This window comes from Notamacropus eugenii, chromosome 6 (assembly GCF_028372415.1).
Source record: "Notamacropus eugenii isolate mMacEug1 chromosome 6, mMacEug1.pri_v2, whole genome shotgun sequence".
Taxonomy (NCBI): Eukaryota; Metazoa; Chordata; class Mammalia; order Diprotodontia; family Macropodidae; genus Notamacropus; species Notamacropus eugenii.
The window spans coordinates 154,592,740-154,620,331 of NC_092877.1; the positions used below are offsets into that span (position 1 = coordinate 154,592,740).

The 27,592-nt window shown below is 36.6% G+C and overlaps 1 protein-coding gene across 1 annotated transcript in view; it reads left to right on the forward strand.

The window, feature by feature from the left end:
* GUCY1B1 (guanylate cyclase 1 soluble subunit beta 1) overlaps positions 1-18,466 on the forward strand; it is a 76,575-nt gene extending 58,109 nt beyond the window's left edge. The window contains exons 6-14 of the mRNA XM_072621346.1: positions 400-630; positions 1,820-1,936; positions 3,362-3,495; positions 5,663-5,860; positions 6,711-6,948; positions 8,446-8,586; positions 14,127-14,281; positions 14,595-14,721; positions 17,067-18,466. Of these exons, the coding sequence (XP_072477447.1) occupies positions 400-630; positions 1,820-1,936; positions 3,362-3,495; positions 5,663-5,860; positions 6,711-6,948; positions 8,446-8,586; positions 14,127-14,281; positions 14,595-14,721; positions 17,067-17,090 (1,365 nt within the window). The 3' untranslated portion in view covers positions 17,091-18,466. The remainder of the gene's footprint in view (positions 1-399; positions 631-1,819; positions 1,937-3,361; positions 3,496-5,662; positions 5,861-6,710; positions 6,949-8,445; positions 8,587-14,126; positions 14,282-14,594; positions 14,722-17,066) is intronic.
* The last annotated feature ends 9,126 nt before the right edge of the window (positions 18,467-27,592 follow it).

Consider the following 27,592-nt stretch of genomic DNA (forward strand, 5'->3'; position numbering starts at 1 on the left):
TTCACATATTAATTGTATCCTGAACAAAATATACATTCTTGTGCCTATCTTGACCCTTCCAAGGAAATAGAATGTAGAAACAGTTGGTTTTCATTCAGAGACCTACACATACTTCTTAAAGTAGTTTTTCCTCAAAATTGCAATTTCATTTTAAGTGGTTATTCTGTCTTCTCCTTGAATAAAGGGAAAAGCAAATATCTATTTGTTTGACTTTAAGCATTTTTTCCTTGTGTCAAATATATGTTGAGTTTGTACATCCATATAAGCATTTTAATTCATACTATTCCCATCATCTTTATGTATATAGAAGATAGGAGTATCTTAACTATGCCAGTTTAAAGCAGATCACTAGTGCTATCTAATTATCATCTGTCTATCTTTTTTATTCCTTTTGAGCAGGTTATTCAGCAAAGAAATGAAGAATGTGACCACACACAATTTTTAATTGAAGAAAAAGAATCTAAAGAAGAGGATTTCTATGAAGATCTTGACAGATTTGAAGAAAATGGTACCCAGGAATCCCGCATCAGCCCTTATACTTTCTGCAAAGCTTTTCCTTTTCATATAATATTTGACAGGGATCTAGTAGTAACGCAGTGTGGAAATGCCATATACAGAGTGCTTCCCCAGGTAAAATTACATCACTCTCTCTTAGTGCCACAGGTTCTAAAAATCCAATGTTGTTTCTTTATAGCATTCCTGTTCTTAGGCGAATTTTGTGGTGCTTCATGACATAAACTTTTTCACACACACAAGCACATATGCACACACACACATACATATACACATATATACCCACACACACACACACACACACACACATATATATATATATATATATGATTTATGGATACATGAGGCATATATTTTGAAATACACAGTGCTATTTTCCCTTCTTGCCTCCGACACACACATACACACTCTCTTACCTGTTTATTTTTTCCATTTGGATGGTCTATTAAGGAAATGAGGCATTGAAATAAGACTGGATAATTTTAATTATTACATAGAATGATCCTTATATAATAAATCATCTTAGGGCAGAAACTTTAAAATAAAATGTAAGGACATCCTAGGAGGAGATGAAGAATATTGAGGAGAGGAGCATGAGAAAGAGCATGAAATAGAAAGAGGAAAGTAGGGAGTACATTGGAGAGTGTAGAAAAATCAGCTTGCTGAATGCTTTCTTCAAGGCTTCATTCTCTATTTTTTGAAGCTCTTCCTGCCCTGTAGATTGAGTTGCATTGATAAAACCCCAGCTTATCCACCATAAAACTGGCTGCCATAACAGGAATATCAAACCATCCAAATTGGAGAACAATCAAAGCCAGCTTTAGTTGCAGACAGAAAAGTATGAGGGTTGCCCATTTTTGTTATTTTCATCATAGATCCAAGGATAATTAATTGACAGAGGCAGGAAAGGGATGATCTAAAATTTGATGCAGTTTATTTTTAAAACTGTGTTAAAATCTAACTTAAAAAATAACACTAACCCATCCCACCCCCAGCTTACTTATTAAGTGGCCAAATTTCCCTTTTTAGATTCATTTTGAAATAAATTGTGTTTGAATAGAAATGATCCTAATTCCATTTGGCTCCATGCTTATCAAATTATTGTGTCAGTTTAGAATCTGGCCTCTAGTTAAGTTTGTTTTTTTATTCTAAATTTCAAGACAGTAGAATTTATGAGATTAATAAAGTGACTAAGAACTAATATCACTATATTATGCTGTCAGTTAAGTAATATGATGCTTTCTGATTATACAAAATGTTTGTCTTACATTATTTGAGTACTGTTTTCTCTCCCTCTACATTTTAGCTTCAGCCAGGAAATTGCAGCCTGTTATCTGTCTTCTCTTTGGTTCGTCCTCATATTGACATCAGTTTCCATGGGATCCTCTCACATATCAACACTGTATTTGTCTTGAGAAGCAAGGTAATCAAAGCATCATTTCAGTTAAAATTTAAAAGGTGATAAATGACAAACTGAAAATTGTTGGGAGGGAAAAATAGAAGTCATTAGATGATAGGAAATGTAGAGTTGCAAAAATAATAATGCCTACCAGTAAAGTAATAAATTGGTATTGTCTATGTGATGGATACTCAATCCCATTCGAGAAAACTTATCAACCCTCAAATAACCTTGGTTTATAAAAAAATAAGTTCAATTGGAGCTTTACCCTTTTGTCAAAGCTATTTTTCTTGATAGTGACTAGTGGTGGACAGGAAATGTCTGTATGCAAGGTATATCATTCCCTTCCTTCCTTCTTACACTTCACCCCAGGTAGAATTTAAGCTCCTTGATGGCTACCATTTTTTGTTTTGTATCTCCACTGTTCAACACAATTTCTTTCATGTCATGGTTGCTAAATAAATATTTCTCTGTAAAATGATAGGATTGTAGATATTAGAACTAAAAGAAATCTCAAAGTTAGTCTAGTCTAGTCCAACCTCTCTCTTTGTAGATAAGGAGATTAAGGCCCAGAGAGGTTATATTGAATTGAATTTTGCCTTGGCATTCTGGTTTTGCTTTTATAAAATCAACCAGCCTATTTCCCTAACTAGATTCTTGTTATCAATTTCTTTTTGAGGAAAAGGTGGGGGAGGGAGTACTGGAACTTCCAGTGTTCATAAGATACAATACACCTCTAAGTTTTTCTTCCTAGAAAGGGTTTAGTTTTCTAAAATGCTTACTGTGTTCTGATGCACACTTACTTATAGGGAGAACATATCTTCATTTTCCATTCTGCAGTATCCCTCCAAATGCACTGATGTATGGCCGTTAGTTATGAATTTGGGGCTTACAGGTATGTAACCCCTGAAAATAGCATAACCAAGAAGAAGCTAAAATTAAAGAATATACTTCAGCTTTCTATAGTATACTCTCCATTCTACCTCAGCTACCCAAAATATTTCCCTGTACAGCTGCTCCCATTCCTGGTTGCCAGTATGAAGTGAGGAAGATTGCTGACTTGCTCTGTGGTGCAACCCAGCATGAATCTGTTTGCACTACAGAATAACAGTTCAAATGCAGGGAAAATTTTGTTCTTCCTCATCTGGGAGATTACATATCTATATTATTTGGCATGCATGAAAGAGAAAGTTAACTAAATCACCTTCAAATTTTGTTGTGTAGCATTATAGTTAGACAAATAGAAAATTTTTTTAAAATGCAAAAGCAAAGTTAAAAACAAAAAAAAAGCAGACCTCAAAACCTCTCACCTAACTAATGTTCATGTAACTATTGCACATTTCTAGAAGAAACTGAATCTTCCAAAAGGATGGTTAAATATGGGCTCCCTGGGGAGAAAAGAGAGAATTTGATTGATGTAAACTAACAGCCATGGTGTATTTACTTAAGGAAGGATTATTGGATGTGGAGAAGCTGGAGTGTGAAGATGAGCTGACTGGGGCTGAGATCGGCTGTTTACGCCTTAAGGGACAAATGATATACTTACCTGAAGCAGAGAGCATTCTTTTCCTGTGTTCTCCAAGGTATGGCAATAGATAATTGTCCTTTGGGTGCCAGAAGTAATGTTGGACTCCCCTTCTTTTGCCAAGTTCAGTACAATTTGATTAGCATGTGTTCTCATACTCTGAATTACTATTACATATTGATGACTGTTTGAAGGTAGTACCCTATACCTAGAATTATGTAATTTGATGTTTAAATTTACTTACCTAAAGAGGAATCATTTTAAAAGTTTTATTTTCTGCATGTAAATAATTGCACAGAGGAACTTAGGTGTTTTTAGATTTATGAAGAGCTTAATCCAAACTTCAGTGATGGAGCCATCAGGAAAGCAAACTTGTAGAAAAAATAAGGTCATCAAGCCATTACAGTTTTTGTGTAATTCATACACATGCACACACACACACACACACACACACACACGTGTGTATATCTGCAGATTTAAGGGACTTGAATGTCTAACCGGCACAAATTTCTTGCTAGGAACATGTTAGTATATCTTTTTGTGGTTGGTCAGTCATTTTTCAATCGTGTTCAGGCCTGGAACTCTATCCACTATACCACTTAGCTGCTCTTTACTTTCTCTAGGCCTAATCTAATAAACAATGTTTTAGAAAACAAATGGTTTTAAAGTTTTTTTAATTCACTGATACAGGATCTAAATTTCCTTAGAGTTGAAATTCAGGTAAAATAATTTGTTTGAGATACATACATACATACATACATACATACATATATATATATATATAGAGAGAGAGAGAGAGAGAGAGAGTTGTGATGCATTTAATTTGTTTGTAAATGTCAGTGGGACAATAAGGATATACCAGTTGAGTGGCACGAAGTGGATAAAGTACTGGGCCTGGAAAAACTAAGTTAATATCTGGACTCAGACACTTACTAGCTGTGTGACTCTGGGCAAGTCATTTCACCCTATTTGACTCCATTCCTTATTCATAAAATGAGCTGGAGAAGGAAATGGCAAACCACTCCAGAATCTTTGACAAGAAAACTCCAAATGCAGTCACAAAGAGCTGGACACAACTGAAACAAATGGACAAATGAAGTTATTTTAAAGTTTGCTTTCTTAATGTGGAAGGAATCTGTGAAACTGTCCTAAGAAAAATAAAGAATATCTAGGGATATTTATTTATATTTTCTTTTTGCCATTGAGCTCTCTGGGGGATGCTTTATACAGATGTAACAATTTGTGTAATAAAAAAAATTATGCAACTTAATATACAACAGTTAAATAATATTTTGAGGGCAGTGAGTTAGAGACATGGGCTGATAAATCTTTCTTTTACATGAGATTCCTTATAATTTCATTGTAAATATTGCAGTTTGTACAATATACACCTTAAAATTCTTTTTTATTGTGAACTTGAAGATATCAAACATAAACATTTCCCTGTACAAAGATCATAAAAAGAGGAGTTATATACCCCCATTTTGCTGTGTTCACAAAATAGGATAGATTCTTTCTGCATTAGAAATTTTCCCTAAAATGTACAGATCCTTTCTGAATTGGCTTCCTTATGTTTTTTCTATATTTGTGGTGAAAACATATGGCAAAAAACCACATCTGAAAAGTAATGATGCAAAAACATAATATATCAATTTGTAATTAAGGGCCAACAAATCTAATTACTTCCCATTAAAATTTTCTAAACAGTCAACATAATCTTTAGGGAAATTTGACCAAATAACTGAGAAATCTTTCTTCTTCACAAGGGCTGAGGATGCTTCTAGATTTTGAAGACCAAAGCATGTTTTGAAAAATGAAGATACATGAAAATAAAATGTGACAAAACTTTCTTTTTTAATTACTACAACAAATATTTTTCTCGCTTTTTTTTCTTTGCTAGTGCACCCATCTCTGAAGTAAAATTCTGATTTTAATATGTCACAGTTTAAATAAAACACAATTAAATTCAGCACATCTATGAAAATTCTCATCCCACATGCAAACTGATTATTCTTTAATAAGTTTGAAGTACCCTTTGAACTTGAGGCTAAGTCAAAATGGCCCTTCAGCATTTAGTAGAGCACCGTACACAGAGTAGATGCTTAATAATCTTTCTTTACTTGGATTGGCAGTGACCTTTGATATCCTCCTTCCATCATATCTCAGTGGTGATAATTCCACTTGGATGATTTGAGACAAATTTGAAATCTTTCTTTTTATAATAGTGTGATGAATCTGGATGACCTAACCAGGAGAGGTCTCTATTTGAGTGACATCCCCTTGCACGATGCCACCCGTGATCTCGTTCTTTTGGGAGAGCAGTTTCGAGAGGAATATAAGCTGACACAAGAACTGGAAATCCTCACAGACAGACTACAGCTCACTTTGAGAGCCCTGGAAGATGAAAAGAAAAAGACAGACACGTAAGAAAGAGCCCATGTTTTATATAAATGATGGCAGGCGTAACTGTCATGCATTGTTAGACAGAATTTGACTGTTGACTTGAGAAGAAAGTAAGACATATATGACTCTGAAATGTTCCCCTTAAAATGAGATGAAACTTTCCAATTTTCCTTTACAAAGTTAGAGCATACGCGGAATAATGCTGAAGAAGGTGTCTTTTTTTGTGAACACTTACATTTTCAAAGTATACACACTTTCTTTAGAATGGTAGTTTGCAAAAACATCAGCCTGAAGATTGGTTCAGATTGGTTCACCAGTTTCTGTTATGCTGTCCAAATTTCCTCACAGATATACTTTCTTCTATTCTACCCTTGCATAAGAGACTACAAATAAAATAACATTTCCTCCAAATTACACCCTCCTATTATTTCAAGCAGCTTCTTCCATGAAGAAGAGAAGTTTAAATGAGGGAGTAGTGCCTTTGATGTCCCTGAGATTTCCATAGTTTTCCAAGTTCTGGTTACAAGAGGGTTTGGGAGTTTTTTGTTTTGGCTTTTTTTCCTCTTTCTTTTATATCATAGCATCACAGTAAAGGGCACTGGAGGAGTTGTGGTTTCATTTGTCAGTTCCCCCATTCAGTGTATGGTCAAGTATAGTCAGATGGTCAAATCTGAACATTTTTCTTTTCCCTCACCTAAAAATACGTTTATAAGACAAACTACATGAGGCACTTTTTGATGATCTTGTAAGAGAGTCAACCTTTAAAAGATCTTTGATCAGATAGGCTGTAGAAATGCCACACATAGTTTTGGCATAATTGTATGGTTTCTCCCATTCTCGTTCACATTCTGACTTTATTTCTTTGTACAGGTTATTGTATTCTGTCCTTCCCCCTTCAGTTGCTAATGAGCTGAGACATAAACGCCCAGTACCTGCCAAGAGGTATGACAACGTCACTATTTTATTCAGTGGGATTGTGGGATTCAATGCTTTCTGCAGTAAACATGCATCTGGAGAAGGAGCCATGAAGATAGTCAATCTTCTAAATGACCTCTATACCAGATTTGATATACTGACTGATTCACGGAAAAATCCATTTGTCTATAAGGTGAGTCGTCATTTTGGATTTTAGATATGGGGAAGTCTTCATTCCATGAAATCATAGTCACCATCATTGTCACAAACTCATGGCGATAGCTCAAGAGATATGGAGTAAACCACTGTTTATTAGCATTTAACATTTGCCCAAACACTTACCTCCTGTTATGAAACTTTCCCTTCATTGTACCCAAACAGTGTTTAGGAAAGTGGTGTGATTTCACTGACAGAATTATGATTACATTCAGAGCAGTGTGATTTCAATGAAAACAGGGGGAATCCACTGAATGATTGCTTTAGTTGAAATGAAATGTTCAGCTGCTCACTCAGTCTTCGGGTTACGGAGTTGTTCTGGGTGTTGATTACATTTGGAATAAACACAGCATCCATTCTGGAGAATTCACAAAGGCATTTTTACTTAGCATTTCTCACCAAGAGAGCCCCAGAACAGGGGAGGGATGATAAAAGGCTCATATTTGCCTTTAGATAACATCAGCTTGAGCATAAATATTTACAATATATTCCTGTGCTCTATTACAACTGGAAACAAATATAATGCTGGAAAAAATTAAGTCAGCCGAATCTTTCTCCATAAAGTCAGAAAAGTTAACCAAATCATCCCCAGACTTTTGGTATAATGTAAGCTCTTCAAAGACTGTTTATTTTACATGTTCCGTTTGGGTTTACAAAGCTCAGCACCTGGTGGCCACATCATTTCAAAATATGACTAATGACAACCATAAATCATATGCTAAACTTCTTTTCCGTGACTGACACGCCCTCATTCTCACCCTCTGATTCTCTTCCCTTGATTCAGGGTGTTACTGCTATGGTGCAGAGAATTATCAGAGCAGTTCTTTAAAGCTGTTTTCCATTTTTGTTCATCAACGTTTCCCAGTGTTACCCCATCCTTTCCTCATAGACTTCCCATTGTAACAAAATAAAAAGCTTAAATAAAACCAACCAGCACAGTAACCACATCTGCCATTGTATGTAACAATTAAGTGTCTACATTCCCCACAGAGATCTGTCTTCTGGAGCCAGTGAGTGGTAGTTTAGTCTAAGATCATCTATGTTTTTTTTTTTATAACTTCCAATATTGCGGTCATTTGGATATTATTTTCCTGGCTCTGCTTTTTTTTTGCTCTGCATCAATTTTTACAAGCCTTTGCAAACCTCTGAATTCCACATATGCATTGTTTAACATAGTACAAAGACTGTATTCTAAAGTTGATTCAGCCGTTCCTCAATCAGTGGGAAATTTTCTTGAAGAAAATTAACATTACCATAAGATCCGCCTGTATCAATACCATAAATAATGCTTTTGAGATGTGTGAATGTCACATTGTCACCCCAAAGATTTAATCTATAGTGTTTGAATGCCTTCGAATTTTCAACAAATTTAGTAACAGGAAAGTAGAAAATTTGGTGGGTCATTTATAGGAAGTGGAGACCATAGTAGTAATCACTTTATATGGTACCAATGATGCTTTGTGTTCTACAATAGGTGGAGACTGTCGGTGATAAGTATATGACTGTGAGCGGTTTACCAGAGCCTTGTATCCACCATGCCCGCTCCATTTGCCACCTGGCCCTTGACATGATGGAAATAGCTGGCCAGGTTCAAGTAGATGGAGAATCTGTGCAGGTTAGTAGATACTGAACAGAATTGTTAGTGCCCATATACAAGTATGCAACTAAATTTTGAGATTTGATTCGTATTAAATACATTTCTCTTAATATGTTTAAGTAAAAATGGTACATAGTATAAAACCAATTCTCTTCCCTGAAGGTATGATGGATATTTTCTTGACTGGAATACATATTCAACACTATATTGAAGATAGTATGTAGACTAGATGATTCCTTGTTTTACATTTGAGCTTTTAACATTCATTTCTACGAGATTTTGAGTGCCCAATTTTCTCCTCATCTCTCTTCCCCCCAGCCCAGATGGCATGCAATCTGATTACCCCTTCCCCTAGTCTGCCCTACCTTTTATCACCCCCCCCCCTTTATCCCTTTACCCTTTACTTTCTTGAAGGGGAAGATAGATTTCTATACCTCATTGCCTGTGTATCTTGTTTCCCAGTTGCATGTAAAAACAATTTTTTAACATTTGTTTTTAAAACTTTGAGTTCCAAATTCTTTCCCTTCTTCCCTCTCCACCCACCCTTACTGAGAAGGCAAACAATTCAATATAGGTTATACATGTGTAGTTATGCAAAACACTTCCATAAGAGTCATGTTGTGAAAAATTAACTATATTTCCGTCCCTCCTGTCCCACCCCCCCAATTATTCTATTTTCTCCTTTGACCCTATTCCTTTACCAAAGTGTTTGCTTCTGATTACCCCATCACCCCATCTGTCTTCCATTCCATCAGCCCCCTCTTTTATCCTCTTCCCCCTTACTTTCCTATAGAGTAAGATACCCAATTGAGTGTATGTGTTATTCCCTCCCTAAGTTAAATGCGATGAGAGTTAAGTTCACTCATTCGTTCTCACTTCCCCCATCTCCCCCTCTATTGTGAAGCCTTTCTCTTGCCTCTTTTATGTGAGATAATTTACCCCATTCTACCTTTCCCTTTCTCCTCCCAATATATTCTTCTCTCACCACTTAATTTTATTTTTAGATATCATACCTTCATATTTAACTCACCCTGTGTCATCTATCTATCTATCTATCTATCTATCTATCTATCTATCTATCTATCTATCTATCTATTCTTCCCACTACACTAATACTGAGAAAGATCCCATGAGTTACAAATATCATCTTTCCATGTAGGAATGTAAACAGTTTAACTTTAATAAGTCTCATGATTTCTCTTTCCTATTTACCTTTTCATGCTTCTCTTGATTCTTGTGTTTTAAAGTCAAATTTTCTTTTCAGCTCTAGTCTTTTCATTAAGAATGCTTGAAAGTTCTCTATTTCATTGACTATCCTTTTTTTCCCTGAAGGATTACACTCAGTTTTGCTGGGTAGATGATTCTTGGTTTTAATCTTAGGTCCTCTGACCTCTTGAATATCATATTCCTAGTTCTCCACTCCCTTAAAGTAGAAGCTACTAGATCTTGTATTATCCTGATTGTATTTCCACAACACTCAAATTGTTTCATTCTGGCTGCTTGCAATATTTTCTCCTTGACCTAGAAATTCTGAAATTTGGCTACAATATTCCTAAGAGCTTTCCTTTTAGAATCTCTTTCCAGAGGCAATCAGTGGATTCTTTCAATTTCTTTTTTCTCCTCTGATTCTAGAATATCAGGGTAATTTTCCTTGATAATTCCTTGAAAGATGATGTCTAGGCTTTTTTTTAATTGTAGCTTTCAGGTAGTCCAATAATTTTTAAATTACCTCTAATGGATCTATTTTCCAGGTCAGTGATTTTTCCAATGAATATTTCACATTGTCATCTAGTTTTTCATTCTTTTGGTTCTGTTTTATAATTTCTTGATTTCTCATAAAGCCATTAGTTTCCATTTGCTCCATGTTAATTTTTAAGGAATTATTTTCTTCAGTGAGCTTTTGGACCTCATTTTCCATCTGGCCAATTCTGCTTTTTAAGTCATTCTTCTCATTGGCTTTTTGGACTTCTTTTGCCATTTGGGTTAGTCTATTTTTAAGGTGTTATTTTCTTCAGTATTTTGGGGTCTCCTTTAGCAAGCTGTTGACTCAATTTTCATCATTTTCTTGCATAACTCTCATTTCTCTTCTCAATTTTTCCTCTATTTCTATTACTTGATTTTCAAGACCCTTTTTGAGCTCTTCCATGGCCTGAGATCAGTTCACATTTTTCTTGGAGGCTTTTGATATGGGAGCTTTGACTTTGTCTTCTTCTGGTTATATGTTTTTGTTCTTCTTTGTCACCAAAGTAAGATTGTATAGTTTGAATTCTTTTATGATATTTACTCATCTTCCCATCAAATATTTGGCTTTCTAACTCTTTGTCAAGGTAGGACTCTTCTTCCAGTGGTGGTAGGGATAGGGGTGGAGGTACTGTCCCAGCTTTCAGGGATTTTATATCAGCTGCTCAATCCCACACCATCTGTGGGTCCAGAGCTCCAAAAGCAGCTTCTGCTGCTGTCACTGCCACCACCACCAACTGCTACCCCCACCACCCTGGACCTGGGGCTAGACCTGGACAGACCTCATGATCTTCTTTCACCCAGGTCCCACAGAGTTTTCCCACTGACCTTTGTGGTGTTCGTGAGTTCAGACATCTGGAACCTTCCACAGCTGTCAATAATTCAGTTCCCTGAGGCTGCTCTGGCCATTTTTTGCTAGTGTGGCCCATCCCAGACTGCTCTCCACTCCCTGCCTAGTGTGATCTATCAACTTTCTAGGATGTCTGGGGATTTATTTCACTCTGTCATTTTGTGGGTTCTGTAGCTCTAGAATTTGTTTGGAATCATTTTTACAGGTATTTGGAGGGCTTTGGGGGAGAGCTCAGAGAAGTCCCTGTTTTCATTCCACCATCTTGGCTCCCCCCACCCCCATGCGTCCTTTTGTTGTTTTGAGATGAAGTTGGATTTGCTAATTAATTGCTGTGGGGAACTCTTGGTATGAAAACTACCCTGGATGCAGCCCAAAAGCATATATCTAACTTACAGTCTTGAGGGGTTTCCTGATGCACTGAGAGATCTAATGACTTCCCTATGGTCATTTAGCTAATATGTATCAAAGGTAGCTCTTCCCTTTTCAAAGCTGGCTTTCTACATACTATATTGTGCTGCCTCTTGGATAATACCTTAGACCTCTCTCATTGGAATCTAGAAATCCCATGTTTGCTCTCATTCCACTTGAGCTACTATTACCTCACCCCAATTTTCTCCATACTTGTTAATTGATATTTTATCATTGAGTTGAATTTAACTTTACAAGTACATATCAATACCATATAAGATGTGCCCTGGCATAAAGATAGCCTGACAGAGTAGGTAAGACATTTGGAATTGGATAAAAAAATTTGGGTTCAAATCCCTGACTTTCATACATTTTAGCTATGTGACCCTAGCCAAGTCACTTAGCTTTTCTGAGTCTCAGTTTTCTCATTTGTAAAATGGGGATGATAAGAATGTCAACCTTGCAAGGTATTGTGATGACTAACTCAGACAAAAGTGCATTGAGATCTGCATCTCTGGAGGAAACTCTCAGATTAACAAGGTCACAGGTATATTGTAGTCACTGGTTTTGTCATCATCATTATTATCTGATGCTGAGGAGAAGGCTGTGGAGTTCCTATTAGTTCTTTCACCTTCGGTATCTTTGAAGGATATAAAACAAATTAAGGGACCTCTGGGTCTTAGTTTTCACATCTGTACATTCTGGGTAACAGTTTTCAAGGCTTACTGATAACTCAGGCACTCTTCACACTGGTGTCCTCTTTTAGGAAGGTCATGAGAATATTATATTATATTATATCATATTATATCATATCATATCATATTATATTATATTATTATATTATAACCTCTAATTTACAGATGAGGAAACTCATGCTAAATATGACTAAATGTCTTAGGCCCAATGACTCACACTCAGTACTATAGCCTGTAGGTTTCACTTATGATCTTCCCTTCTTTCTTTAAAAAAATGAAAATTCAAGGTGGTTGACTTAAAGAGTGAAGCAGTGCATTGTATAGGCCACCAGGCCTGGAGTCAGGAAGACCTGAGTTCAAATATAGTCTCAGACACTAGCTGGCTGTGTGACCCTGGGCAGGTCACTTGACTCCTGTCTGCCTCGGTTAACTCATCAGCAAAGTGAGAACCATAAGGATACCTACCTGACGGGGTTGTTGTGATGATCGAGTGAGATAATATTTGTAAAGACCAGCACAGAATAGGCACGATTTAAATGTTTATTCTTTCTCCTTCCTCCATAAACAATTATGAGCAAACACAAATACTTTAAGATTCAGAAAAGAACAAGAAATAGACATGTATAAGAAACTGAATTTCTGCTCTGTGTAGTTTTTAGAAGTGCATATGTTTATGTGCATGTGTGTGTGTGCATGTACACTAGGCTTAGAGTCAGTAGGACCTGAGTTCAAATCTGTGACCTTGGGCAAGTTACTTAACCTTATTTTGCCTCAGTTCTCTCACCAGGAAAATGAGCTGGAGAAGAAAATGCCAAACTACCCCAGTATCTTGGCCAAGAAAACCCCAAATAGGGTCATGAAGTGTCTGGCACATCTAACCAAACAACAATATATGTCTTGTTATATCTAACTTTGATAGATAGAAAAGGAAGGAAGGAGGGAGGGAGGGAGGGAGGGAAGGAAGGAAGGAAGGAAGGAAAAAACAGAATAATAATAGCTCTTCCCTAGCTGTATATGACTCCTTCTGTACTTTGTTTTCTTATCTACATTAAAAAATAAAAGGTGCTTAAAAGGTAGATATTAATATCACCAAACAATTCTATATTTGGAAGGGACCTTAGAAGTCATCTTATTTGAAGGATGAGGAGACAGGTCCAAGAAAGTTAGTGACCTGACTATGACTTTGTTAGTAGAGTAAAAACAGGTGGAAACCCACTTTCTTTGGGTGCCTGGTTCAGTACTTTCAGCAATTGCAGCTAATTTTATTTTAACTTCACAGCAGAAAAAAACACAGAATGATCTAGGAGACCCTATTGGGAACCTGCGTGTGTGTGTCTTCTTTTCCTAAGTCACTGAGAGAACACTTGTTTTTCCAGTTAAAAACAACAACAAAAATACCACTTCTTATGGTGTTTCCATAGAAGCATGGTATTTCAAGTTGGAAGAGATCTTAGAATGATTGTCATCAGATGAGGAAACTGAGATCCAGAGGATAGGGCTGCTGACTTGTTGATGGTCCTTGTATAATAAGGAGCAGAACTGAGATTCAAGCCTACTTCTTTTAATTCAAAATGCAGTACCATTTCTGCTATTAAAAAAATTCCTTTTCCATTGCACCTTTCTTTGAATCTTCTTGTGTATAAACAATTGTTTAGATAAAGAGTCCCTTTGATTCAGGGAATTCCGAAACTGTCCTCAGAGAATTGTCGGGAAAGGATTTGCACCAACAAGTAACTACACAATGCTACACATTGTTGCACTTTCAGTATGAGCATGTATGCTCATGTAATCACCACGTTGAATCCCAGGGCATTGCTGTCACTGAGTTACTAATGGGATTAAAGGACCAGCCTTTATTTCTGCAGATAACAATAGGAATCCATACTGGAGAGGTAGTGACTGGGGTCATAGGCCAGAGGATGCCTCGCTACTGCCTCTTTGGGAACACTGTTAATCTTACAAGCCGCACAGAAACCACTGGAGAAAAGGGGAAGATCAATGTGTCTGAGTACACCTACAGGTAAGGAAAACCTTGTTTACCAGAATTAAAGAAACACCAGCACTCTCTGAACCTCCCTCAAGTTCACTTAAGAAATGCAGGTTTCTCTGTGAATTTTAGCATTCCTCTCATCAGGCCCTGACATCTGTCATGGTCTCTGATATTTACGTCTATTCAGGGCTAACCTCATGACCATGCCAGTGTCCAGGATGGCCAGAGCACTATGGCCCTGAGTGCTCTTCTGCAATGAACTTTAATGTATGCTCAGGTCATTAGATATATGCCATATTTTCAGGACAAACTGTCTATCATTTTTGTGCTCTTTCCATTCCAGATGTCTAATGACACCAGATAATTCTGACCCACAGTTTCATCTGGAACACAGAGGACCGGTGTCCATGAAGGGTAAAAAAGAGCCAATGCAAGTTTGGTTTCTGTCCAGAAAAAGTACAGAGGATGAGGTATGACTAAGGAAGGAGGAATGCTTTCTTTTTAAAGGCATAATTATAAGGTTTAATCAAAGCCATCAGAAACCTTTTTTTTTTTCATTTTTTGGGGAAAATATTCCCAAAGATATTAACCATTAGTTAAGTAAAACAAGTAGGAAATTAATGTGCAGGGCTAGCCTAATCAACTGGTACTTCTTAAAGGCTACTTGCTTTTGCCTGGCAATGAAAATCAAAGTTGAGAACACCCACACTTTTAATACCTGCCCCATTTTAGTCTTGCTATTTTTCTTTTGCTTCTGGACTGAGGGGGGAGACCTCTTTCCTCACTTGTGTGATGCTTCTCTAGCACACTGAGATTTCCTTTTCCTCCATGAGGGATTCATGAAAACTAATATGTTTCATAGAAAATATGAGAGCTCTCTCTATACTTAGCTGTCTTCCAAACCAGGTTCCAGGGCTGGAAGAGGGAGGTTTTTTCTAGTTCACTTTGAGTACCTTCCAGGAAAAGAAATGATTCTCACTTTGCTCCCAATTCTTTGGAAATCTCTTCTAAGCTAACCAGAGTCTCTGGTCCTGGAACACCTTACTTTCTTAGAGGTCTGGAACACCACTGTTTTCTCAGGTTCTAGGAATTCTTCAGAGCAGGTAAAAGGCAGGTCTGAATTCAGAGTTCATATCCCAAGGATGATCTGTAGAGCCCTGGGTTTCCAGAATTTATCAGTTGTATGATGACAAATGTTTAACAACCAACTCCCTGAATATATATATAGCATACCTACATATGCATAGATATGCAGGGCCCTGTTTTAAAGTAATCTACATTATTAATCTTTTCCCATCACTTTCTTAAATCCAAACAGTCAACAAAACTATAAGTCAAGTCTTGATTTATAAAAATTTCTGAGGTGAAAATGTTCATACTAAAAATTGAGCAATTGATTCTTTTGAATCAATTTGATATGGCTCCCGTATTTCCCCAAGCTGCTTATTCCATTGTCTGCATACCACTACCAACTAAGGCATTTACATGCCAAGTCTCCTGCTAACCAAAGAATGTTTCCAACAGCATCCCTGATAATCTGCGCCCCCTTTGATGTATTAGCTTCTGGCTGTGGGTTGAACTCTTTGATTACATTTCTTTTGCATTTATGCATTCTCTCCAAAAAATGTTTTTAGTATTTAAGTCTAGGAGGGAATTAATACCGAAGTTACAAATAATTTATCTACATGGTTTTTGCTGCTTTATTAATATAGTTGTGGAATAAACATACATGTTGGTTTTCTTCTGAAAAGAAGTAGACCTAGTGAATAGTGCTGGATTTGGAGTCAGAAAGATCTGGGTTTGAATCCCACTTTGGACACCTACTAGCCCAGTATATTTAAACCTCAGTTTTCTCATATTTAAAATGAGGATACTAATATTTGTAGTACCCATCTCGTAGGGCTTTAGGGAGGATTAAGTGAAAGCATAAAAAGAATTTTATGAAAACTTAAAAGGACTACTTAAAATCACCTATTACATTCCTTAGGAGACAGCTATATAGCTCAGTGGATAGAGCTCTGGGCCTGGATGTAGGAAGACCTGAGTTCAAATTAAGCCTTAGACACTTACTAGCTGTGTGACCTGGGCAAGTCACCTAACTCTGACTGTCTCAAAAAAAAAAATACATTGGGGAAGGAAATAGCAAACCACTCCAGTATCTTTGCCAAGAAAAGCCCATGGACATTATGGTCCATTGGATCAAAAAGAGTCAAAAACAATTGAACAACAATTATATCAGGCCAAGAAGGACTATAAAATCATGGGTACTGATCATGTTTTACCATAAAAATAATAAATGATAATCAAAGATGTTAGTCACAGTATTTGTACTGATAAGCAGCTGAGTTATGGGAGGCAGGATGCTAGGGTGGACAGGTCACCAAACTTAGAGTCCCCAGGCTCAGTTTTTTTGTTTTTTGTTCTGTGTGTCCTTGGGCAAATCAGGACCTCTCTGGGACTCAGTTTCTTCATCTGTTAAAATTAGAGGATTGGGCTAGTTAAACTGTAAAGTCTTCCAGTTTTAAATATAACATTCTATGCTATTATATCTATGCTTAGCATTTCATTCTATATCTTTTTGCCTGAATTCTTTAGAGCCTTTCTTAGTATCATACTTGCACCCATGAAATTCATATATATGTGTGTATATGTGTATGTATATATACACATATATATGTATGTATGTATGTATATACAGTCTTTACTATTGGTTTGAAGGTAAAAATATTAGAGGCTTGCTCCTTTTTAAACTGAGTATGAACAAATTTGTTTACCACTATAAACTAAGACTTTCTCTCCTTAATTTTACCTTAAGGAGGCAAAACAAGATGAGAGCTGAAGTGAGAGACAAGAAGAAAGACGGAGGTCCTCTGTCCCTTGATACCAACCCAGCCCAGTAGCAGTGATTCTATGTGGCTATGTATTTTGCTTCATCTCTTTCAATGACTCCATCCCTTGTCCATAGGTATATGCATATATATATACATATATGTATGTGTGTATATATATGTGTATGTGTGTATATATGTGTGTGTGTATACACACATGCACACACACACAAACATGTGTATTTTTCCCCTATTTGCCTCTAGCCTCTAAGCTCATATTTCAGCTCTGCTTCAGAGATTGCTGTGCTTTGGGTGTGGGTATATTCTTAGCTCCTGCTCTGTGGATGATGTGAATGAACCTTTTTGTTTCCTAAACCTAATGAACTGCTGAATAGCATTTGGCAATATGTCTGTGTACCAAAGTTGACCACTTCCATCTGGTGCTCTGCACACATACTTTTCAGCAAGATCTACTACATGTCGCTCTTTGTCATGCTGGTGTTCATCATTATAGAATGCATTCTACCACCGTCTGGATTTTATCTGGTAGAAGAAAATCACAGCACTGGTATACTTTGGGCAGCAAGATTTAGGGACCAAGTTATGGAGTTGTTTTGTTCATGTAAGAGACCTTTCTCATCTATGTCTTCAGAAAGCATTAATTTCCCAGAGTAAGATTTCATATACTATGCTAAGAAAATAACAGCTCTATCAAGGTATGGTACAATTTCCCTTTGTTGGACTGGGGGTAAAACAAGAAACATAACATTTTCTATGATGAACAAGTACATCACTGCTCCAGTCATGTGACCACTGCAATTCCATGTTTCCTTTACATTGCATCTCTCCTATTCCATTGTATCTAGCAGATTGAATATAGTTAATTATGTACAGCTGTAGTTTAGTGCTGTACAATTTTTCATTGAGTTTTTATATTGGATTAGGCTGAATGTCTGGATGCTCTTGAAATATCCAAGAACAAAATTCCTGCTGGGAAGGTGTTAGAGTCTATGCCTGATCTAGATACTCTCAGAAATTAGTTTCTTTTGCTTTCTAGAGGTGAATGTGATAATATTCAGGATTTGAGGTCCAGAATGATTAGCTTGATCCCAAGGTGTGTTCCTGTTGGAAGAAAATGCCTGTATTCCTAATTATCTCCCTAATATTTTCTGAATATGTCTTTATAAAATAGTACAGAATAGTACAGTGCAATTAATTTTGTGTAAAAAAAGTTTGTCTTTATATTTAGTATATTGTATCAACACATAAATATATGTATAAATGTTTCATGTTTATGTGTAAAAGAACCGGCAATAAATTATTTTTTCCACTGGTCTTGAGACAATTTGTACTTCAATAAAAAATTAAAGTTTAGTATTATCTGTGACTGATTGCAAGCTCTTTTACTGAAACACATTTTACCCAAATATTCACAAAGAATGAACTTTTCCAGAAATACAAAAGGATTAAATTTTTTGCCACTACTGAACATTATTAAGGTTTTTCAAAAAGGCTTTCTTAAATATTGTTCTTTTTGATGTCCTTATTGACTGGCAAGTGGGTAATTTTAATGAATACAAACTATATTCATCCTGAAAATAATCAATAGCAAGAGCTGAGCATAAATGTTGGGTATTGTTGCCTTTGGGGGCAGGAAATAATAAAAATAATGAATGTGTGTTTCCTTCACATTCTGGTGACTTCATGTTATCCATATTCCATTCTTAAAGAAAGCTAATGACAGCAGGAGGGTGATATCTTGACTTGCAAGTGAACTGAATTTAAGTAAGGCAGAACTGTCTAAAAGTAACAAGTCCTACTCTCTCCTCCAGTTATCAGAGTCTATTGGGAAGATACAGACCAGGATGTCTGGAGATGGCCCGGATGCAGTGGGAAACAATGGCCTTTCAAAGACAAGGTCTTTCCCAAGTCTCAGTTTATCTGAGACAGCAGTCATTCAGTGATTAAAGTCTAGGTTAGACTTGAGACAAAAAGATGGCCTAGTTTGCCTCACCGAAAGAATCAGTCTGGGAGGGGGAGACCCTTAGAGTTTCTAATTATAGTCAGAAATTCAGACTTGGAATTGGAACTAAACCTACTGTGAAACTTAGTAGATAGATGGAGTGTTGGTCCTGGAGTCAGGAGAACTGAGTTTGTATCTGGTCTCAGACAATTTCTAATTGTGTGACCCTGGGCAAGTCACTTGATGCTGTTTGCCTCAGTTTCCTCATCTGTAAAATGAATTGGAGAAGAAAATAGCAAACTAGTCCAATATCTTTGCAAAGACCCAAATGGGGTCATGAAGAGTGGCACACGACTGAAAAATGACTGAACCAAACTGTGAAACAAAAACTAGTACAAATATACTAATTTCCACAGACAGAGGAGCAACCTGAATTCTAACCCTGCCTCTTTGTGCTTAAAGACTGCATGACCAGGGACCAATTGCTTGACTCCACAGAGTATAATAATGCTCAAAATATTTACTCCACAAAGTTAATATGATGAGATAATGCGTATAAAACTTTTGTTCCCTAAACCTTAACTCATTATATAAATGCATTGTATAATGACAATCTATTTAAGTAGAAAACACACTTTTTAATTTGCTAAAAAAAAAAAAAAAGCTATTAATAGGAGCTAAATTAGAACATGAAAATAGTCCTCAAACCAATCAACATTTCCTGTGTTTTTATTGATTTTCTTAGATTCATCTAAAGATAAAATCTTCCTAAAATTAAAAAATATATATCAATAAAATATTTTTAAGCCACTGTCCTTATGGTAGTGCTTTTGAAATCTTGTTAAAATGTTTAAAAATGTGTAGTCTTATTAAAATATAGTCTTTTGCTAATAAATTAATATGATGATCTATGTGTCTCATCTCTTTATTTAAAAAATGAAGGCGTTGGTCTCTAAAGTCGCTCCCAGTGTTTAAGTTCTATGTTTTATTACTGATTTATTTTTTATTATCGATTTATTTTAAACTTAAATATACAACAAGAAAAGAAAAAGAAACATTATAAACTAAAATATTGAAACAAAAATAAGAGAAAAAGCATTACCATGTGCGTAGCAAAACAAGAAAGGATTCAAAATATATGGCGATGAATTTGCATTTCAAGAAAATCTAAATAATAAGTACAGAGCTGTCCATGTTTGCTTCCTTGTAACTTTTCTTTTTTTTCTCTGCTGTGCACTTTTTACTTTGTTTTTTTTCCCCTCCTACTCCCTCCCCCAAGAAGGCTACAATTAAGTGTGGACATATTATACACATACACATATATACATATACATTCATATATACACACATACATGTATTTATATGCACAAAGATATATACATACACATACATACACTTTGATATCCATAATCTTACTCATATGTAGACATGTCCATTCATTTGCACCTATGCAAGATTATGCTATACTTATTTGCCCTCTGTTTCAATGATTTTTCAGTTCATGCAAACACAACAGTAGTTTGTATTAGCATAAACACTCTGTAGAATGTTGGAAGACATAATTTATCACACTTAATTTACATTAAAAAACAAAATCTGTTTTTGCTTTTCCTGTCTGTTTTTCAGTCTGGAGCAAGTTAGTTCAGGGTTAAGAGGGAGGAATGTAGAACTGCAGCTTACATAGGTATAGTAATCACTCTGCAAATAACCATGAATGTCTTCTTTTCTCCAGAGAGTCATTTCTCTGTTTTCACTAGAAATTGAAATCTTACCGGCAGATAAATCTGTTGTGGTTGTTTTTTCTACCTTTCATCTAGATGTATAATACTAAATGCATAAGTGTTTAAGACAAGAGTAGCGAATTACTGCTCCTAACATCTATCCTCATCCAATTGTGGAGCACTTTGAACTGCAAAGGAGCTTGGGGTTCAAAGATATGTTGGAACAGCAAAAGAGAAATCCAACTAATTTTGTTGAGCTTTTTCTCATAGTAAGTTGTCAGTTTTTAGAACTTCATCATATATAGTCAGTGAGGGAAATTTAGTAGAAAGGGACTAAGATGGGGGTGACTAGGCTACAGAAAGTCAATCAATGAACTGGCATTTGTTAAAAGGATACTTTTTGTTGGGCACTATACCAGACTCAGAACACAAAGACCAAAAAACAAAAAAACAACAGTGTCTCTGCTCTCAAAGAACGAATACTTACAGAAAAATTTCTTCTTTGCATTACCTCTGCATTTTTCACAGGAACCATGGCTCCTTCCGTCATTGATTTATCTTTGGAAATAAATGAATCCTTAATCTGCATCCTTTTAAATCTGTTAACTGCATCACAGACTAAATTTTAGACTAATCTAATTCAGATCCACAGTTCTATATCCCAGCAGAGGGCAGAAGAGAGCTGCTTGATAGTGTGATTGTCATGCCATTGAATAAATGAATTAATTTAGGTATTATTATCACTTTTATTATATTAGCTCATCCTATTCATGAGTATTTAAGTGATACAAAGAGAAATTCCATTTAAAATTACTGTAGAATGTATAAGATCTGAGAACCTGGGGCACTGAAATAATTTAGGCATTATTGTCATTTATATTATAGTGGCTTGTCTTACCCATGAGCAATTAAAAGTAGAGAATTCCATTTTAGATTACTACAGAATACCTAAAATTATTATGAATGCATCCTCCAAGATATAATATACTCTATGAGTCCAGTTACAAACAATGGTTTACAGAAATTATTTGGAAATAAAATGTGTTGTGAACTTATCAAGTTGTTACCTTATTAGGTTCTTGGTATCTTAGGCTTGGGAGACAAGTGCAATTAATTACTGTATCTCTTGCACATAATTCTTTTTATGGGTTTTTTTGAGCATTCCCAAGGATTGGGATAAAAAAAAATCTAATCCTATTCAAAGTCACATGACTTGCAACCCTTGATTTTGGTCTAATATTTCCTTCCAGCTCATGGAGTCAGATTTTTTGCTTGATCTGTTGGAGTTTTGTAGTTAGCACACGTATTGGGTAAGGTTTACTACTTTCCCTCTACGCTATTTTTTCTCCAAATCTTTTATTTAATTTTTTAAACTTTCGACTCATGTCTTCTAAGTATTTGTTTATTCTCTGTAGAAAATACATTTTTTTATTTGACTCTGATTACAGATGTCACTGAATTACTAGGTCCTTCTTTTGAGGGGTCTCTAGGTTTACAGTAACTTTTTGTTTTGTTTTTGTTTTATTTTAAATAGTATTTTGTTTTTCCTAATTATATATAAAAACAATTTTTCACATTGATTTAAAAGATGAGTCCCAAATTTTCTCCCTCGTTTACTCTCTCATACCTTCCCTAAGATAGAAAGCAATTTGATATAGGCTATATATGAGCCTATGTAGAACATATTTTCATCTGCCATCTTCATTCAGGCTCCATCAGTTCTTTCTCTGGATGTGGATAGCATTTTTCATCATGAGTCCTTTGGAACTGTCTTGGATTATTGTACTGCTGAGAATAGCTAAGTCATTCACAGTTGGTCATTGTGCAATATTGCTGTTATTGTATACAATGTTCTCCTAGTTCTGCTCAAGTTGCATCAGTTCATTTAAATCTTCCAGGGTTTTTTTTAAAATCAGCAAACTTATAGCACAATAGTATTTCATCATGATCATATACCACAACTTGTTCAGCTATTCCCCTATTAGTGGGCTTCCCCTCATTTTCCAACTGACAACACCAAAAAAAGGCTGATTTGAGCACTTTTTGTGCAAATAGGTCCTCAACCCTCCCCTTTTTAAAATCTCTTTGGATTACAGACCTAGTAGTGGTATTGCTGGATCAAACGGTATGGACAGTTTGGTTGTACTTTGGAAATAGTTCCAAATCACTCTCCAGAATGGTTAGATCAGTTCATAACTCCACCAACAATGCATTAGTGTCGCAATTTTTCCCACATCTCCTGCAATATTTATCATTTTCCTTTTCTGTCATATTAACCAATCTGATATATGCGAGGTGGTACCTGAGTCATTTTAATTTGAATTTCTTTAATCAATAGTGATTTAAAACATTTTTTCATATGCCTATAGGAAGCTTTGATTTCTTCCTCTGAAAACTGCTGATTTACAGTAACATTTGATAGCAAGAGCTCAATATAAATGCTGGCTATTATTGCCTTTGAATAACTAATCTTTCCAGTTCTTGAAATGGGTCTTTGCCCCAGAACTAGGCTCCACCTCGTCGGTGCATTTGGATGAGGTGACTGGCCCTCCTGAGTCTCAGTCTCCTGACTTCAGACCCAGTTCTATCCACTGCACCACCGGCTGCCTGAGCTCAGTAGTGCACTGATCCAATTTAAGCTTAAACTAGTCACTGCCAGATTATTGTTTGTCCTTTCTGGAAGAGGACCGAAAACATGACAAGGGCGAAGTCTTGACTTGTACGTGAATTGGATTTAAATAAGGCAAAGCTGCACAAAGTCATCAGCCTTACTCTCCTCCAGAATCATCAGAGTCCAGTGTGTAAGACATAGGTCAGGACAACTGGCAATGGCCCTGATGCAATGGGAGACCTTGGCCTTTGTAAACTATGGTCTTTTCCAGTCTCAGTTTGTCTGAGGCAACACCTATTCAGCAGTTAAAGCTGAGGTCAGAATTGAGGCAAAAGATGGCCTAGATTGCCTTCACATAAGAATATGAGAGGGGAAGATTCAGAATTTCTGACCAGAATAGAAGCAATTGCTATTTACACTCCCACTGAGTCACTAAAACCCAAACACTGAGCAAGTTAAACTTAGGTTGAGACCTATTATTGGCCAATCAGAAAGAGCCAGAGTGACTTGGATTTAAAGGCATAGTCAGGTGGTTCCATCTGAATCCCAGTGGGCTTTATCAAAGCCTGGTTTTCTAGGGCTATATTTCTTTTTATTCTTTTTTAAAAATTTATTTCACTTTTCAACATTCACTTCCATAAGTTTTAAATTTTCTCCCCCTTCCCTCCCAAAGAGGTCATGCAATCTTATAGGGGTTCTACACATACATTCTTATTAAACACATTTTCATATTAGTCATGTTGGATAGAAGAATTTAAATGAATGGGAGAAATCATGAGAAAAAGTAAAACAAAACACAACACAAGAGAAAATAGTCTGCTTCATTCTGCATTCCAAACCATAGTTCTTTCTCTGGCTGTGCATGGCATTTTCCATGGAGTCCTTTGGAAATGTTTTAGGTCCTTGCATTGCTGTGAAGAGCTAAGTCTATTGGAAACAGTCCTCTCACACTGTGGCTGTTACTATGTATAATGTTCTCCTGGTTCTGCTCCTTTCACTCAGCATCTGTTCGGCCTAGAGGCCCATGGGCTACTTATCTTTCGTCCAGGTCTTCGGTGGCCAACTGGATAAACATATTGAGAGAAGAGACTTTCCAGAGTCAAACAAGGGTTAGGCTTTATTAAGGGTCTTAGTTACGCATCCATATGCAGGGCGAATTCTTCCTCAGGAGAGAGGAATCCTCCTCCTCCCAAGGGGCAAGGATCATACAGCAAGAGGATGGGAGCGGAAGAGGGAGAGACCCTCTTCCCTCTAAGGGCCCTGCAGCAAGAAGAGAGGGGAGGGACCCCCAAAGGGGACCCTGAATCCAGAAGAGCACCTTCAGGCTTTCCTGTCCCTACTTAAGCTCTCCCGCTGCATAGTTCGCATGTGAATACCGTGCGTGCTCTCAGCCCCTAGCTAATCAACAACAGGTGTGCTCAGACCACGGACCAATCTCAAGGGTGGGATGCTCTCCCCAGCAAGTTTCCCACTGAGAAGAGGTGGAAATGCACGAGATAACCCACGTTTCACGCCTCAATCCCCAGCTGTTCCCTGGGGGGCCTCGTGAGAACTCTGAGGTTTAGAGGTCCTCACTTTTACCCTCCTGAGACTGTCCACGTGAAAACTGAGCTTACACCCCCAATAAGCATCAGCTCATATAAGTCTTTCTAGGTTTTTCTGAAGTCTGCCTGTTCATCATTTCTTCTAGCACAATAGTATCCCATTACATTGATATACCACAACTTGTTCAGCCATTCCTCAATTAATTTCTGGTTCTTAATCACCACAAAAAGAACTGCTATAAATATTTGTGTACATGTGGGTCTTTTTTTTAGGTTTTATGGTATTTTTGGAATACAGATCTAGGGCCTTATTTCAAGGAATCAGAAGTGAAAACTACATGAGACAAAAGACTTAGTAGATTTTTTGAGGGGAAAAAACACAACAATGATAGAATAAATAAGTAGAGAAGAAAAGAAAACCTATCCCCCCAACCCCAAGATACTTCGTGAAGTATCAGTGATCATGTGAGGGTATAACTCTCCACATGGACAGAGGGAGAAGAAGAGGAGGAGGAGGAGGAGGAGATGAGAGAAATAGGAGTGCCTTTTATTCTGATTTCCTGTCCTAATAATCTCTACTTGAATTGGCTGAGTCTTTATTTGTCTTCCACCACATTTTGCATCTATCAGTAACATCCTGTTCTTTTTCATCTGAATCAGTTGAAGATTGGACTACAATTTTAAACTTCTCTAAAGGCATGGGATGATTTTCCATAGATCTGTTATTTAATTGGCTTACTGAAATTCTATTAACTTTTCTAATTGGTAACCTTTGTTTCTCCTAAGAGTTTTTTTAATTGTTGTTGTTCAGTCATGTCTGACTCTTCCTGAGTATAATATATCTATCTCTATCTATCTATCTATCTATCTATCTATCTACATATATATATATATATACACACATATGTATGTATATGTGTGTGTGTGTGTGCGTGTAATCTTCTTGGCAAAGATGCTACAATGTTTTGCCATTTCCTTCTCCAGTTCATTTTACAGATGAGGAAACCAAGGTAAACAGGCTTGACCAGCATCACACAACTAATAAGAATCTGGGGTCAACTTTGAACTCGTGTCCTCCTAACTCCAGGGCTGGCAATCTTTCCACTGTGTCACCTAGCTGCACAAGAGAGTCCTTACTCAGGTCTTAAACAATCCATTAATATTTTTCTATGGGTCATATAACCTGTGGATTTTAGAGTAGGCAAAAGTTGCATATAATTTCCTAAGCCTCTGCCCACTCCTTGAGCTATGAATGCAATCCCTGATAGTCATTAGCTGCTAGCCATAATAACCAATTAATAATGCTAGCCCTTCAATAGTAGAGTATATATTTGGTCATGTATAAGAGTGAATGAAACCTAGCCCTGTGTATGTACAGCTTGTGGTTAGATTATGTTAAGGTTATTGTTGAGTGCACCAATGCAATTTATTTGGCAGACTGTTCCTGGAATCCAGTCCTTAGTGATGGATCCTGGCACCAATTTCAATAATTGTCTAACCTGGCAAACTGAACAAAACAGTATAGTATATTTCAGTATTTCTCCTATCTTTAGTTCAGTTTCATATTCATTTCAAGAGTTAGTGGACTAAGTGCCCAAATGTTCAAGTTTTCATGTGCCCATTTTTTTATAACTAGGTCTCTTTCACTATCTTCCTTCATCTCTGCCTTTCTTAAAGAAGAAACCCTAAGGTAATAAATTCCTCCTCCTCCTCCCCCTCCTTCTTCTCCTTCTCCATTTTCTCTTCCTCATCTTCCTCGTGGTTTTCTCTCCTTTTCCTCCTCTTCATCCTCTTTTACTCTTTTCCTTTAGCTTGACCTTTCTTAATTCACTAATATGATCAATCCTCTTGTTCCATTTTGGCTCTTCTGATTATATTTTAGATGTTCTGAGACATATGCAACTTCAGTTCTATGCCTCTCCACAGGTTCTTGTCCCAAACATCACTGTTATTTATTGTCATTTTTCCTCTGAGATGGTCATATGACTAGTCTATTAGCTAATGTCTGTGTCAGTATATATCACTACATTATTGAGCTGTTCCCTACCAGCCTTAGTGACAACTAACCACACTGCCCCAATTGAACTCTAAGTTTAAAAAACGAATGTTAAAAATTGTTTTTACATGCACCTGGGAAATAAGACATATAAGCAATTGGGTATAGAAATCTATCTTGCTCTACAGGAAAATAGAAGGGGAAGGGGACAAGGACAGGGGAGGAAGTAATAGAAGGGAGGGCAGATTGGGTGAAGGGATAATCAGAATGCATGCCATCTTGGGGTGGAGAGAGGGGAGATGGGGAAAAAAATTGGAACTCAAAATATTATGGAAGTGAATGTTGAAAACTAAAATTAAATTCATCACTTTTTTAAAATATAAATTATAAAAAGTTCTCACCCTTATATCTTCAATACTAAGTAGAATAGTGCTTTGCACTAGTATGAATTTAAGAGGTGTTTGTTGAATTGAACTCAGTACCCTGTGAAGTTCTGACATGGAAAATCCAGCTTAGGTGAGAACTCAACCCATCTAAAGCAAAGTCCAGGTCACCAAAGGTGTTAAGGATGGCATACTTTCTAGGTGTGAACTAGAGAAGAGGAGCCTAGGGAGCCAGAGAAGTATAAAGGGGCCAGGTCAGAGTCTGATTCTTGAAAGCTCAGTTCTGGAGTTGCAG